Source organism: Prionailurus bengalensis, chromosome B4 (assembly GCF_016509475.1).
Source record: "Prionailurus bengalensis isolate Pbe53 chromosome B4, Fcat_Pben_1.1_paternal_pri, whole genome shotgun sequence".
Classification (NCBI taxonomy): Eukaryota; Metazoa; Chordata; class Mammalia; order Carnivora; family Felidae; genus Prionailurus; species Prionailurus bengalensis.
The window spans coordinates 25438095-25455306 of NC_057358.1; the positions used below are offsets into that span (position 1 = coordinate 25438095).

The 17212-nt window shown below is 40.5% G+C and overlaps 1 protein-coding gene across 2 annotated transcripts in view; it reads right to left on the bottom strand.

The window, feature by feature from the left end:
• MKX (mohawk homeobox) overlaps window positions 1-16964 on the bottom strand; it is a 66899-nt gene extending 49935 nt beyond the window's left edge. Inside the window, exons 1-4 of one of the 2 annotated variants that reach the window (XM_043564995.1) lie at window positions 16373-16964; window positions 14420-14579; window positions 5508-5661; window positions 4744-5079 (exon numbers count right to left, since the gene is read on the bottom strand). In XM_043564995.1, the coding sequence (XP_043420930.1) occupies window positions 4744-5079; window positions 5508-5661; window positions 14420-14579; window positions 16373-16560 (838 nt within the window). In that variant the 5' untranslated portion in view covers window positions 16561-16964. The remainder of the gene's footprint in view (window positions 1-4743; window positions 5080-5507; window positions 5662-14419; window positions 14580-16372) is intronic. The other variant, XM_043564993.1, reaches the window with a different exon arrangement.
• Between the last annotated feature and the right edge of the window lie 248 nt (window positions 16965-17212).

Consider the following 17212-nt stretch of genomic DNA (forward strand, 5'->3'; position numbering starts at 1 on the left):
TGTTCCTATGTATGTTTTTGCTGCACCAGATGTGTCTAATTAAGAGGGATTTTAGACAGTTTAACAAGATGAAGTTTAAGCATTCAGCCTGTGGGAGCTGGTTAAATTTATGAATTATATACTTGCAGAGCAGTGGGGCTCGGAGAATAACCGTTCGAATGTACTAGCCATTTATAAGTTGTGAGCTGCAAAAAGAAAGAACATAACAGGGACTTGTCCTCAAGCCGAGCAAAAGAAGTGCGGGGAAGTCCACACATTTTATTTCGAGACTTGCCTGATTTTCCCCTCGTCAGTACACTTCTTAGAAACCTCCCTGCTCTCCTTCAGCAAAGAAGGAAATTTAATAGGCTTTTAAGGGTAAATCAGACTCGAACGCAAGTCAGGAAAGGCTCCAATGAGAACTTACTCTGTAGGTGGGACAGATGGCAGATGGCTCCTTCACGGATGGTCGCATCTGGAGAATATCAGTACTGATTCAATAGGAGTGGAGGTGGATATTAAAGACACCTCAGAGGGCAGACCCATCGAAGGGTTAGAGGCCTTGAGGTCAGTTTGTAATGGGAATTCACTCCATCAAATACCTGAAAATTGTCATTCATTAACCTAACATGATGATAAGTATTATAATTTAATGCAGACAACTTAATTCAACAGACAACACTGAGTAACTAAATCTTCTTGAGTAGTATTTTTTTTTAGAAGCAATAGCCTTAATAATTCTAATCAATTCTAACGGTATAATTTCTGCTCTCAGAAATGTTTTTTTTAGCCAATATGTGTTGAAAGTCTATTACACCCCATGAAAATAAAAATCTTTCTTTTCCTACACGACGGGGAGACTTAAGATTACAGAGAAATATTTTTAATGTCTACATAAAATCAACAGAAACATGTTTGTATCTACGTTGATGTTGTCAGTCAGGTGGAGAGAAAGCTAATCTGATTAATTCACACTAACTTAGAAAAGAGTTCTATTCACCTACATGTTTCAATTAGGATTACTTTATAATCTAGTGGGCTTAACTCTCCTAGAATTTTACAAGAACAAGTGAAATAAAATTCAGCGATGCATTATCCTTCCACATACCAACTCTTTCATTTGGCCTTTTGGTTCCATATCATTAATGAAACGCATCATAAGATAGCAAAAATGTGTGGAAAAATGAATAAAATTTTTTAGCATAGATAAACTAAGAAATTGTGTTTAAAGGTGATCTATTCTTGAAAAACAATTTGAAAGTTGAAATCTTTGCACTACTGTAAAACTGGGGTGGGGGAGGGGAGTGGTGTTTAATAGCAGATTTAGAGGGTTTCTGTTTAGGTGAAGAAAGAAAGATATAACCAGAAGGAATTGAAGGAATTCAGAAAAAGCCTGTATGCCAGCGAAAACCATAGTAGTTGCTCAGAAAGTATTTATTGAAATCCCCTGTTCTATTTATGCATGAGTGGCATCAGCCAGATACAATTGCAGCAACGTTGTCATTCGCTTCCCCTAGAAGACAGCCATTTATTGTTTCGAGCTGAGATTTAGCAGACCAGTCTTAGACCACCAGTCCTTCTCAATTCTCTATCCACAAAACCAAAAAATGTATTCTGTTCTTTTAAAAGTTTATACACATGCATGGAAAACCAGAAGTTTACGTGTCTAGGCTGCTTTCTCATTGCTTGCAAAACTAAAAAATAGGTTTTTATTTAAAAATAGAACTTGGCAAATGAATAGGCCATTGAAGACTTTAATAAAAATAAATGGCCAAGATATTTCACTTTGAGAAGCATCAACTATACAGGCATGCTAATCATTCTTTGGTTTTCTATTTTATTTTCTTTGAAAAGAGCATGCATTTTCTTTTTTTAAATAATTGTTTTAATATTTATTTTTGAGAGAGAGAGAGAGAGAGAGAGAGAGAGAGAAGACAAGCAGGGGAGGGGCAGAGAGATTGAGAGACAGAATCTAAAGCAGGCTCCAGGCTCCGAGCTATCAGCCCAGAGCCCTATGAGGGGCTCTAACTTACAAACTGTGAGATCATGACCTGAGCCGAAGTTGGACCCTTACACATTTTCATAAGACGCATCACACTGGGTAAATTTCAAATTTGTTTTTACTGGGCAACATAAAGAAATGTGTAAGAAACTTACAAAAGTAACAGACCTTCAATTATTCCATCTAATCAAAATTAATTTTCATTGTTTCCAAAAAATCTTCCTTGTTTTTGTCCATACATATTTGTAATGTCACAATTGCATTCAATGTTTCCACAATTTTAAATTGTTTTTCACTTAACCTTATGTTATCAATATTCCTCATGTTGCTTTATAGTCAGTATCAGTATCATAAATAAAAAGGTTGATTTTTATGCTATTTTAATCTGGTTTTGGATTAGGATAACATTTACATTTTTAAAAACTGACATACTTCCCATATTTTTACATGCTTGAGAAAATGCAGAAAGCATGAGAATTAATTACTTCTTCAAAGTTTGGGGAAAAATCCACTGAATATCAAATCATGTGTTTTGGAAATGGAGTTTTACTAAAACCTTGATTTTTCTTGCATCAGTGTTCATTTACAACTTTTCTCATTATAATTTTATAATTTAATTTGTGTGGATAATACCAATTCATCTGCACATTTGCATATGGTATACTGTCAAACAACTGTGCATAATACACCATAATTTAAAAATATTTTTAATAACTATATATTGACTGCTATAGCTCTTTTTTCACTTCCAATTTTATTCCGTACCAATTTTTGCTTTTTTCTTTTAGTATTTCTTTCAGAGTGAAGTCTTAATTTATCTAGTTTTCAGCTTTCCATTCTAACTTCTTTTTGTTTTATTTTTATTCTTTTCATTTATCTGTACTTGAATGACTTGATTTCCTATCCTTTCTTATCTCTTCAAATAAAATTCAACAAAGCTTTAAATCATCTCCAAGTTCTGTCCGCTCTGCTCACATTAGATATACGTAGTTTTAAATTTTTAAAATTATTAGCAAAATAGTCTTTTATTGCATCTTTTACTTCTTCCTAGACCCAATCATTATTTACAAGACTCATTTTATATCTCAGAGCATTTAGAGTTGTTTTCACTGTTGGCGCTGGAACGACAAACAATGTGGCTAATTTAAGTCTTTAAAAATGTGTGGAGGGGGTGCCTGGGTGGCTCAATCAGTTAAATGTTCGACTTTGGCTCAGGTCATGATCTCATGATTCATGGGTTCAAGCCTCGCATCAGGCTCTGTGCTGACAGCTTGGAGCCTGGAGCCTGCTTCGGATTCTGTATCTCCCTCTCTCTCTGCCCCTCCCCCGCTCATGCTTTCCTTCTCCCTCAAAAAATAAAAAAAAAATTAAAAAATTTTTAAGTAAAAAAAAAAAAAATGTGTTGAGATTTCCTCTAAATCCTCAGATAACACATCTTACTTGAAAAGAAGACCTCTGGGGCGCCTGGGTGGCGCAGTCGGTTAAGCGTCCGACTTCAGCCAGGTCACGATCTCGCGGTCCGTGAGTTCGAGCCCCGCGTCAGGCTCTGGGCTGATGGCTCAGAGCCTGGAGCCTGTTTCCGATTCTGTGTCTCCCTCTCTCTCTGCCCCTCCCCCGTTCATGCTCTGTCTCTCTCTCTGTCCCAAAAAAAAAAAAAAAAAAAAAAAAAGTTGAAAAAAAAAAGAAAAGAAGACCTCTGGTTAAATAATCTAAAAGGTATATTAAACAGACCAAATTTAAATTCCTTTATAAAGCCCTACTATTCACATAACAAGGTCTTTACAAGGGTCACCTGCAGCAAAGTTTGTGCAGTATTTAGCAGAGGGCCTAGCATGTCATAACTACTCAATAAATGATTGGAGGTAGTAGATATAATAATAATAGTCATCAGGGTCTGGTAGTAGTTACGTTTTCCTACCTCTTATTCAGGCTCAGCTGTATTACTGATCTGGAGAAGAGTAACTAGCTATGCGTTTCTGGTCTGGGTTTTCTTATTAATGATCTAACATGGCTGGACTAGATGCTTCCTGAGGTTATTTCCAGCTCTAACATTTCTAAGTCTCATTTGAAGGCATTTCCAGGACCTGGACTCTTATCTATACCAGATGTAGGTCACACATATCCTTTGCTCTGAAGCAAGTTGCTCAAACACTCTTTATGAGCAAAACTCTCTGGAAACTGAAGTCAAGACAGAAATTTTTACCAAACTCACTACTCCACCAGAAAGATCTGGACAGGCAGAAATCAATCATTTTTGGAATAAAAGTAAAAATTTCAAAGCTATTTATCAGCTCTACTTGTGCTTTCCAGGAATAAAAATAAAATTTCCAAAGCAATTTAAGCCAAACCTACACTTTTCCTTCACAAGAGTCTTGGCACCCATGCTAATTTGTGTTCATTTTCCATCACTATTAGCAATCATCTTAAGAGAAAAGATGAAATACAAAGTATTTGCATGGCTGGTTATAATTCAGGGCATTCCTCCTCCAAGAATGTGTACCATTGAGATTAAAAATTACTATGAAGAATGAAAATTCTCATATTCATCATTAAGAGTGAAAATCCCCAGTAGACCATTATCCACTAAGAAGCACATCTGGTAATTAGAAACAAAACAAAGCTTTCAAATTAAATTATGGGCTATATGTGAATAATCTTGTGCAAAAGCAATACAAATTATGCCTTTATACCTGATGAAATAAACCCCTTGCTGCAGTTTTAGTGCTGTTTTAAACAAGGTGTCATGAAAAGCACGGACTTACCTGTACGATAGACAAAGTTGCCTTCGGTTTCCGATGATGAAGGAGACACCAATTCTTCCTCAAATTCGTTGGAGCTAAAAGATCCCGAATGGTTTCTTTGCCTTGTCTTTCCCATCATGGCAGCGTTTGTGGCCATGACGTGTCTCAAAGAGTCGTTAAGGTAACGATTCAATAAGCTGCTCTTGTATTTTGGGGGTGATACGTAGTCCTCACTGGCCCGTGACTCTGGCCTCACTCCAGCTTTTATGACTGAGCTCTCACTTTTAATCACAGGATGGTGAACTGGATTATTATAGCCCCCTTCATTTATGTGGTTTCTTGGAGGATTTTCTCCGTCTAAGGGAGAAAAATATCACTAGGTAAAACTTACATATACTTTTCTCCCAGCCACCCAACTGTTACAGTTAATCACTGAATATATACATAAAGAAAGAATATTTATTTAAAGTGTATAAAATTGTCATTGATATTCAAGATTAATTTTTAGGCACAGGAAGCAGGAATCTATGTAATCTCTCCCTATGGTATTTTGATTTTAATGAATTTCAGAGAAAATGTTATTCTGATACACAATAAATCTATAAACAAGAGGAAGCAGCCATAATTCTGTTGGTCATTTATAGTATTGTAAAAGTGAAGTTACTTCATGCAATAAAAAAGAACCATTATGGCACCATTATGTTTTGTGGAGTCAACCGTAAAAAGAGCAATTGGGGTGAACTTCCTGGTAATGGAGGCAAAGCAAAATAAAAATATTAACAAACCTTCGGAACACGAATCATCGCTGCTTACACTAAGCCGCTCAGCATTTCCTTGAACGTATTTGTTGTACAACTTTATTCTTAAAGCCCAGCTTAAATCTGGCTGTCGAACAGTATTCTTAAGCCGACGTCTTGCATTAGCAAACCAATTTGACACCTAAAAAAGTTTTATTTTTCAATTAACAAAACATAAAATACGACCCATCACATAATTACTTTCCCACAAAGGACCAAAGCCTTTCTCAGTATATCTGATCATTAAGTATTCTCTGAATGTAATAGTATTAGACATTCATTCCATTCATTCATTCAACAAACATGCTGAGCACTTACTATAGAGACTGAGTGCATACTGTATTCTGGGAATAAACAAACAACAACAACAACAAAAACCAAAAAACAGGCCTTGCAATCAAATGTTCAGTATAGTAAGAGGGGTAGGAGAGTGTACAAATAACTTGAAAAATTTTTTTTGATGTTTATTTATTTTTGAGAAAGAGAGAGAGACAGAGCATGAGCAGGGGAGGGGCAGAGAGAGTGGGAGACACAGAATCGGAAGCAGGTTCCAGGCTCTGAGTTGTCAACACAGAGCCCAATGCATGGCTCAAACTCATGAGCTGTGAGATCATGTCCTGAACTGAAGTCAGCCACTCAACCAACTAAGCCACCCAGGTGCCCCTAAATAACTTTAATATAGGAAAGAATGTGATGAATGGCTTAAAAGGCATTGAAATATAATGATACAGGAATCCAAAGGAAGGAGGAGTTACTTTCATATATGACTCAAGACATCATGAGGAATTAAGTGAAGAGTTGAAGGAATATATCATGTATAATGGATAGGAAAGTGTGTTCCCAATAAAGAGGACCTGGGAACAAATATAAGTCAAATTCCAGAGATATTGTGGTGGGTAAGGAAGACAGAAAAGTTAAAGATGACCTTGAGTCATCACTGTGTAATCAAGAGAAGGACAGTGCCATTTTGAGAAAGAAAGTAGAACTGTTTAAGGATGAAATGATGTGCTTAGTTTGGGGAATGATTAGTTTGAGGTACTAGAAAAGCATACTGGTGAGATGGGCAGAAAGAAAACAAAACTGATATCTGAGACTTAAGGGAGAGGAAGATCAGACACGGGTCAAATGCACAGAAGTGACAGCAGGCAGTTTTGAGTAGGCAGAAAGGTGGTTGAAGACCAAACCCTGGACACCTCTAGAGATCCAAGGGCAGGAATATAAAAGAGGAGCTTGGAAAACAATCAAATAGAGCAATCAGACAAGTAGAGGAAGAAAAAATGCCAACTAACATCCAGCTTTAAGTTGAAAGTCAAGTGCTTCTAAAGCAAATAGGTGAAGACAAAGAAACAAACACTGTAAAACAAAGGAAAGGTATTTCCATGTTTGTAAAAGATGCTGTTGGATTTCCAGAGGTTAAGATGGTACTTGAGATTTCCTTCAAAATATCAGGCTATCATCAGGGAAAAGATAGATAAGTAAATAACCAGAAAGGCCAATACTGGCTTTTAAAAGAATGAAATGTGGAAAGAGAATTACATCTTTCTGCCAATTTATTCTAGAACATGAGTCCACATTTCTATAATAGTTTGTGTGGCAATGCTTGCATTGGAAGTTTCTTTTTTATTTTTTTAGATTTATAATATAAATATACAGTTCTACACATTGCTGAAGACCTAATTATTGAATGAGCCTATAGTGAATCCTCCTTTTTTAAAAAACAAAAACACGACTTTTTCCTCTTTATCTCCAGGGGTTTTTAAAGCATAGTAGCTTTCCCCAATTTACACACACATACACATACATGCACACATGTATACAAAACATATCATATATAATATATACATTCAATATTAATTACTTTCTTTGTGTTTTAAGTAACAACTGTCCTCTTAAATTTATGTGCGTTGATGTGATAACTCACGTGGCTTTTCAGAAGTCTTAGTCTTTATCAACCCCTCTTTCCTATTAAGTTGTGCTATTATAACTATGATTTCACCTGGCTTCAAATTCTCAGTCTTCTCCAACCTCTATAGACAGACAACTTCTGGGACTATTCATTCAACAAATATATACTGAGTAGCTCTTGTGCTCTAGCCATGATGGTCAGTGCTAGGAATGTTTACTGTTAAGATAAATTTCGTCCCCTGCACACATGGAAGGATTAGCAGAGAACTACATATTAACTGTGATATATGGGTGAACATTCACTATGGAAGCACGAAATGCCTGGTGCACATCATGGCCGATGTATTCACCCATGTCCTTATTAGTAATAACTGGGAATTTTAGAACATTTTTTTCCTGAACTTCCATATCTTCCATTCTATGAACTTGAATGAATCTTCACCACCACCATCAAATTCAAGTGTTGATGTGCCATTATGATTTAGATGCTTACCTTCTTCAAATCCTCATTAGTGTCCTGTTGTCCTATAACTGTGGTGTAAATGGAAAGAGATTTGGTTTCCTGTTTTGAATTTGCCAAATACATGTGTGGATTTGGGAAGTCACTCAACTTTTCTGAACTTCAAACCCTTCATGTATAAAATGCATTAGATGGTTCCTAACATCCTGGCCAACCCTGAAAACTAAGATCTGTGAATATAGTCTACACTCTCCTACAGAAGTGTTAATTCATTCCGTTTACAGTCGGTACTAACCTATCTTGTGCTCTTGACCACCACCCTTTCAGGCAATGAGACATGTGTGTTTATGTCCTTCTCTGCCCCCTTGACATGCAGAGGACAAACCGCAACTTCTCCTATGTCTATGTAACTTATATTTATTGGAATTCAGCACCAAAACTTTATTACTTTCTTTACTAAACATCATATAATTCAGACTAACTTTAAATCTTAACTAACCTTTAATCTTAGTACAACCATCACATAGTACAGTATAAAATACAATTATTATGCAAGTCTTCATATTTTTATTAAAATGCAATGGCCTTCTAATTTCAAAAACATTAACACACTATAATTCTAACATACAAAAATGGGGACCTTTATTTTTTATTTTAATTTTTAAAAAATGTTTATTTATTTTTGAGAGAGAGAGAAAGATAGAGTGTGAGTAGGGGAGGGGCAGAGAGAGAGAAAAAGAGAGAGAGACAGAATCTGAAGCAGGCTCTAGGCTCTGAGCTGTCAGCACAGAGCCTGATGCAGGGCTCGAACTCATGAACTGTGAGATCATGACCCTAGCAGAAGTCGGAAGATCAAATGACTGCACCACACAGGTGCCCCAAATTGGGGACCTTTAAATGTCATGGTGGGATTACATTTTCATATACAGGGATCATATCCTTTTTTTGCGCTCTATATACTCAGCTCTTACCATAATATATTAATTACATATGAGAAGATTTCCCAGAAAGTTTTGCTGATACCTAACATGGGCTGTCTCTGACCTGATTTCATAACTTTGACTGGCAAAAAAAAAATTGCTAATATATTTACTCTGCCAGTATTTTATTGCCAGAAATTTACAGTACAATTAAGGACGGGATATAGTCCAAGGTGCTTAAAATCTGCTTGCATTAAGTCATGCAAACAGCAAACAAACAGTTGGTTAAGAAATTTGCATAAATGCTGTTTTGCAATTTTTTTTCCTGATGAATTAATGTAAATTCCATCTGTTTCACAGAAGGTAAAAATACCAGTTCAGATTTTCTACCTTCAACTTACTATGGATTCCTTGCAAATCTCATTAACTTCTATTTTACATGAAATAGGCCTCCATGGTAACATGGATAGGTTCTGCAACAGCATTTTGATATCAAACTCAGAGCTTTAAAAACACTGTATTTTATAGTGAAAGCTTGGAGAACCAAATATCTAGAAGTTGGAAGGGAAAACTAAGTAGTTTTCATCCCTACTCTAACAGAGGTGTTTACATTGATCGTATTGACAGAGCAATCATTGTAGTAAGCCCAAAGGGATAAGATGGCATCTGTCCACCTTTGAACATATAGAATTAACAAACTTATTCTGAGTTACTCAACGGAAACATTGAAAACCTCATTTCCACACCATGTAGTGTAACACTTGGAATAATGTAGAAAGAGCAATCTGAGATTCTGTTGAATATTTAACAGTTGCCATAATCCTTGCAGTTGATAACTACATATATATCTCAACAGAAGCACTCAGCTAGCAAAAAAGGCGCTATGTCAACAGAAGGGGCAAAATCTTAGAAAGTAGCAATTTTAACCAATGGCACATGGACATTATCATAGGAATGTGAAACTTCTATAAGAAGAGGAAGCATTAACATTCAGTCATTAAATGGAATCTCAAACTAACTCCACATGCATTGCACTCTGTATTGTGATCATGAAAGAAGGCATCCCAAGAAGACATTTCACTCTTATAAATAAGTAAATAAATAAATAAATAAATATGTGTATGTATATATACACACATATATATGTATATATATACACATATTTAAAAATATATACACATGAACAATGGGAAACTTTGAAATCAAATATAGCCCCCATCTGCTCTTCTCTGAAAAACTTCTTCCAAGGCAATTATTCTGTAGTAAGCTCTATATCCTATGATAATAGAAAACACCAACTGCATACTATTTTGTGTTATTCCACAATAAAGCTGTTTACATTTAGGCATACAGAGTATGTTTTTTATAATGTTGAAACAGTGGGCAGCCATAGAAATTAAGCACAATGGAATATTTTGGTTGATTAAAGTACACACACACACACACATGCACGTCATTACCTGTCAATTTTATGAAAATGTTTATATCTCGTTAGGAATGCCAGATTAACAATAAATAGCTCTTTCTGCTTCGTTTTTCAGGGCTATATAAAATGTAGCCATGGATTAACGTCCTTAGAACTTCTATCTGTCAGAAAAAGTACCTTTCGTGGTCCTGAAGATATTTCTTCCACTAAAGTTTCAGTTTCTTGCTTCTAGGTCTAGTGGAGACTGCTGACCAGGTTTTATGCCCTTCCTTATCAATTTAAGAGCAACAAAACAAGGCAAAACTACATTTCATGAGAAGTTTAACAATTTGACACACAGCCAAAAGGAAAATGTTAAGTGTAAAAGACATTCTTGAAATAGGATACTCTTGTAATTAAGGAATAAAAGTTATGCTAGCCACTTATTAACATCAGTCATGAGAAACAGATAGGAGGTACTGCAATAAACAACGAAAAGGAGTTTGGAACCAGAAATAAGGGGAACATTCCATATTTGTCCACCGACACAAAAATAAGACATATTTCCAGATATACTGAAAATAATAAAATGAGTTTTATTCTTGCTGGTCTATAGACCTTCATATAGCATTAAAGATAATGTGTGTTCAATGGAATGTATTTTAAAACTAGAATATCTTTGTCAGATTTCAAGACATTAACCAAGTTTCAGAATGGTGTTTTGGAAAACCACATAGTGATTATAATGGTATTCCCCAATTAGACCTCTTCACTCTACAAACATGTACGAACAGTTTATGGAAAGTACAGTGCTGGGGTGATATGGGGGTATTGAAAGACATGAAAAAGACATGATTGCTCTACTCAAGAAGCCTGACTCCACAGGAGAAATTTATTCACTGGGGTCTAATTTGCAGGGATCAAAAGCTTTATTCAGCTCACAGGTTTATATTTTTTCCTCCAGAAGTGTAAAGTATTTACATAATTTATTTGGTTTCCCATAGAGTCAGAATTTGCTTGGATGCTTAATGTATGTTTGACTTTCACAAACTGTCCCACATATGTCAACATAAGTACAGTTGACTCTTGAACAACACAAGTTTGAACTGCATGGGACCACTTATACAGTTTTTTCAACAAAATACAATACTGTAAATGTATTTTCTCTTCCTTACAATTTTCTTAATAACATTTTCATTTCTCTAGCTTACTTTATTGTAAGAATACACTACAGAATACGTATAACATACAAAATATGTATTGATCGACCATGTTATTGGTAAGGCTTACAGTCAACAGTAGGCTACTAGTAGTTAAGTTTTTGGGGAGTCAAAACTATGTGGATTTTTTACTTGTGGGGAGGGTTGGCACCCTAACACTTGTGTTGTTCAAGGGTGAGGTGTAGATAGATATATGTGTGTGTACATATATGTGTGTGTGTACATATATATATATATACGTATATATATGTATATTCTTACATAGATATATGTGTGTGTACATATATATATATATATATACGTATATATATATGTATATTCTTACATAGATATCCTATTATGCCTAATTGAAAATAACTAGACCCAAATTGGATTACTACATTTAACATCCCTTGGCTATTCTATACATTTTGATTTTTTCCATTTATCACTACACAGTTCCAGAAACCAACTTCATTTCCTATAAAAATTTGGAAATCGTTAGGCAGGGATGACTTATTATTATAAACAATTACCTTTGCTCCATTTAAAAATTAAATAATTTAGTGCATTTTTATTTTCTGAGATTTAGTGTAAGAGAAAATGTAATGACAAGTTTTCACTACATGAATGAAAACTTCATGTTAATTAGAAGACTGTAACAGGGTTACCAAGATCTTTAATACAAAAAGAATGATTATTTGTGTTCAAACTATCATTAGAGGTAGAAAATAATTTGATTCTGTATTAAAATTACAACTATGTGGACTGCATCTCAACAAAGCCACTGTACACAAAAATTTAAACGTCTCTGCTAATGACAATATTAGTTTTCATAATTAAAAAATGTTCTAGTGTGGGGGCAGCTGGGTGGCTCAGTTGGTTAAGCCTTGGACTCTTGATTTTGGCTCAGATCATGGTCTTCCCTTTCATGGGTTCGAGGCCTACGTCGGGCTCTTACCTCACTGTGAGGAGCCTATTTGGGATTCTCTCTCTCTCAAAATAAATAAATAAACTTAAAAATTAAAAAAAAATGTCCTGGGGTGCTGGGTGGCTCAGTCAGTTAAGTGTCTGATCTTGATTTCAGCTCAGGTCTTAAACTCCTGGCCATGAGATTGAGCCCTGAGATAGGCTCCATGCTAAGCATGGAGCCTAAGATTCTCTCTCTCTCTCTCTCTCTCTCTCTCTCTCTCTCTCTGTCTCTGTCTCTCTCTCCTCTATGCCTCACCCACTCATGCTCTCCCTTCTCTTTCTCTCTCAAAAAAAAATGCTCTAGCTATGTCATATTTTTTTTTTTTGCTTTCTGTATGAAACAATGCAAGCATTAAATATGGAACTGTATGATAAACCAAATTAATCTAATGCTTTATTGCTGACATCATTGTGAAACATTCAAATAGCTCTATAAACTGGTGTATTTTCAAAATAAATAGCATACCTGTTTAAACTGAAATTTGAACATATGCATTTATTTTCACAAGTCAAGTTTTTCTGACTGGAATCACTGAAAATTCATAGTTTTATGTTAAACAGATATTAAGCCAAGAACACTAAATAAATTTTCCCCTCCAGTGCTGCAGCAAATCACTATTAATACTATTGCCTGTTAACATGAAGCAAAACAGATGTTTTCCCCTACAATTGTATTCTGAATATAAGCAGACAAATGCATATTATAGTTTTAATAAGCTTGAATACAAGTCAACTTTCATGCTTTGTCAAACTTTCCAGCAATTCCTAAAATGACAATTTTAAATACTCTGGAAAGCAAGTTTTATTTTATCTAGTAGTTATATATTGTCTTTATTTGGGGTCTCCCTCACTATAAATTTAATGAAATAACCAAAACTTCACAGATGCAGTCATGTAGTACTACTATAATATATGAAACTTCTTAGCTCATTTAGCTCCTCCTATTTCTGAATAAATTTGCTCTGTTTGCATGCATAAAAGTTCATGCCACCAAATTTATTAAAGAAGACTGTGGTGTGTTGGAAAAAGCATTTGATCTGGAATTACATTATTTCCAGGCCCACCTCTACCCCTTACTAACACTTAACTTCCACAGTGCCTTGGTCACATCATCTGTAAAATGCTGATAACTGCTCTTCCTCGCCATGTTTCTGTGAATATCAAATAAGACTCTGTAGGGAAAAATTTAGTCAAATGTTGTTGGTTGGAGTGTTGTTGGTTGGAGAAGAAACAAACTTGTACCCTTTCTCTACTCTTGACAAAGTAAACCAACTACTTGAAATTGGTCTCTTCCTAACCACAGTGGGAAGATTCCAGAAGCAAAATTTGTGGCTTCTATCTAACACTTGGGATGTCTCATATTAAAAAAAAAAAAAAAAAAAAAAAAAAATTCAAAGCCCACTTCTTGCCCTTCCACTCCATCTCCTAGCTCTGTCAGTAAAGGCAATTTTTAAAGTTATCCTGTACTTGACCTTTCATACGGGGCCCTAATGTGGAATGCCTTTCTGCATGGCTCTCAAAGCATCATCCAGGGCCAGCAGCTTCTGCATCATCGAGAGAACTTGTTAGAAATGCAAATCATCCACCCCACCCCAGACCTACTACTGAATCAAAAACTCTGGTGTGGGGCCCAGCAATGTGAGTTTGAGCAAGTCCTCTGAGGGATTCCAACGCACTCTCAGGTTTGAAAATCACTGCAGATAGTCCCATCTGTAGCCATCTAGGTGCCGCACACCGATCCGGGTTCCCAGGCACCTTCTCATAACTCGCAGCTGACTTTTCACCGCCCTCCCTAACAAAACACCGAGCAGTCCCGCCTGAACGGGGCATGCGCACTGAATTGGTAGCTAAGCTTGAGAGGAAACCCAGAAACTTCCTAGAACACAACTCTGCCCCCGTGCCAAGCCCTCAGCATCCTCGGAGGCAGGAGCCAGAGCACCTGGACAGGCCTCCGGAGGCCAGATCCCTGCGCGGCGGGAGGCGCGCCACGTGCAGATCCACGCAAAGTCGACGCGCGCCCGCGCCTCGGCCGCGGTTACCTGCACTAGCGTCATCTGCGAGCCCAGGGCCAGGAGGATCTTCTCGGTCTTGGTGGGGTACGGGTTGTCACGGTGCTTGTAAAGCCACTGCTTGAGGGGCCGCGCCATGTCCTGCAGAGCCTGCCGCTTGTGCCTCACCTTCCCGCCATTCTGCCTGGCCCTGGACACCGGGAGAGGAAGCCCTGGTGAGCCGCGCCGCCCGGCTGCAAAGCCCCCCACCCCCGGGGTCCCCCGCGTCTGGACACCTTCGCGCCCGCGGCCACGCGCCCACCGGGAACGGCTGCCGACCCCGCGTCCCGCACCCCGGGGCATCCGGCTGGGAGGTAGGTGGCCGCCAGGCGCCTCCAGGCTGAGGCGAGGCCGGGGCGGGAGCCACAGGGCTTCTGGGCGCGAAAATCCTTCCCTGGGCACCTCTCTTTGAAATGGCCTGGCCGTCGCAGGGGGTCAGGTGGCAGTGAGGGATACTAAGTTTATCTTGGAAGAGGGGATATCTTGAAGCCAGCACCCAGGGGTTAGAGGTTTAGGTGACGAAGGCTAAGTCATCTGACTGGCGACCCCTCGCCCCCCTGCACCGCGCCCTTGAGAGGCTGTGGCCTCGCGGGTTGGGTCAGGCTGCTGCCAGCTCTCGAACGTTCTTTTGGGGGAACTCACGCCTGGCTTCCAGGCGCTCGGGGCTTCCAGTCGCCCGCGGTCAAAGTAAAGGTTGCCCACTGGACGTCGGGAATAAAGCAAGGAATGACGTCCGTCCCCCTCCCCCCGCCCAGCTTCTCTTCTCGCTCCTTCTCTTCTCGCTCCTTTGGTCCTCTGGAAACAGGGGGAACTTTCCAAGCAAGTTGTTTGTAGAGGATAGAGGCTGAACCTAAAAAACACTCTAGGGGCCTTTTCCCGACTTAAGGTAGGGTTAAAAAGCATGGAGCACTCCGTCTCATTGGGTAAAGTTAAGGAAAAAGAAAAAAAAAAAAAAGAAAGAAAGAAAACCCTGAGGAAAAGCACATTCAAAGGAGGAAGAGGCCGGAGCAGCCCGGAACCGGGTGCCGGGCGCTGCGCTCCCCCGCGGCTCCGGGAGGTGTCGCCGCGCGGCCGCTCGCGCGGCCGGCTAGTCAGGGAGGCTCGCGCGCCTGCGCCTTAGCCTCCAGGACTTTCGCCTTTTTAAACACTTTGAAATGCAACTCCATCCGAAAGGACTGGTAGTAACATTTTGACGAAACCTAATCTCTATTTTACTAACCAACAACGCCGCAGAACAAGCAGCTGATGCAATCTCTCAGGTGGAGACGCCCAGGACGGCTCCCCCTCCCCCCGCGGGGCGCTCCGGGAGCAGCCGCGACGCCTCCGCAGCAGGCGCTGCGGGCCCACCCGCGAGCTCTACGCTCCCCGGCAGCCCCTCACCCGGCTAAACCGAAACTCGGTCCGGCAGGCCCGCGGCCTCCCCCTCCGGGCTCGCAGCGGGCCCCGCCGAGCCGCGCGCGCGTCCCGGGCGTCCTGCGGAGAGCCGACCTTGCCAACACCTTGGCCGAGGCACCTCGAGCTTCGAGGCCGTGGCGAGGCCCTGTCGTGACACGAGAGGGGAAGCCCACGGGGCTGGCCTGACCTGGGAAGCCCCGATTGCTTGCCCCTGCCCTGTTCCTGGGCGTCCCGCTCAGTCCTTTCTGCCTCGCTCTCATCCGCTCTTCTACACTCGCGGTCCACAGAGGGGCAGGGAGCCCCCTACCCTGAGGTCCAGGTATGGGAGGACTGAGGCACCGTTTCCAACAAGCCTTTTGAGCTATCTTGATGAACCGATTCCCCTATATTTTGAGAAACTAATGCCTTAAAAGGACAATCCGCGAGACCAGGGGCGGAGACCTGTCCTCCCGGGAGCTCCGGGCCCCTGACCCCCGGGCTGCGGCTGCGGCTGCCACTCCCACCCCTCCAGGCTGCAGGCGGGCAGGGGTCCCGGCAGGGTGCGCATACCCAGTCCTGCGGTGTCTCAGGCCGAGGTTGTCCTTGAGGGGCGGGCCATCCGGAATGCCCACCTCGGGGCGGGCGTGGGGACTGTCTAGTACGCCACCATAGGGCCGGCTGCCCCTTTCCCGTTCGGGAGCACCGCGGTCCTCAAAAAGCACGGCGCCGCTGAGCTTGTTGAAGACGATGGTGTTCATGGTGCCGGCAGGCAGAGGCGCGCCGCGCGGCCGCTGCGCCTTGAGGCCTGGCCGCCGGGAGCTCCGCAGGGCTCGGGTTCTAGGAGAAGATGCATCACGTTACTCGCTCAGTGCTCACCTCCCTACGCGTCCCGAGCCCCGGACTCCGCGGAGGCTCTGGCCTGGGGAGCCGAGAGGAGGAGCGGCGGCGCCACACCTGGACAAGGGAACCCTTGCCTCTCCCCACCTGGCTACACCGCTCCTCCCTTCGCACCAATCCCCCGCACGCTCCTGGTCTCTACCCTCTTCCTAGTCCCGGCGATCGTTCCAAGGAACCTCAACCAGGGATAATTTACCCGCGTAGGCAAAGGGAAGTAATTCCTAAAGGAGTTCTTTTCTCGGTTTTAATCTGGAAGAAGTGCACTCGGGTTAGCGGAGCGGAATAGGCGCGGCGGAGTGGGGGGGGGGGGGGTGGCGTTCTTCAGCCACAACGGAAGTCTAAAGCATCTCGGAGCTCTCGGGTTGGAAGGAGGGGTTGGAAGGAAGGGAAATTTTTGGGTAATATAACAACTGCATCTGCAAGCCCCGGTTAATGAGTCCCAGGCCACACCGGGATTCCGGGGATTTTCATGTTTTCTAGATCCTGGATGGTTTGGCTGAAACCCCGAAATTC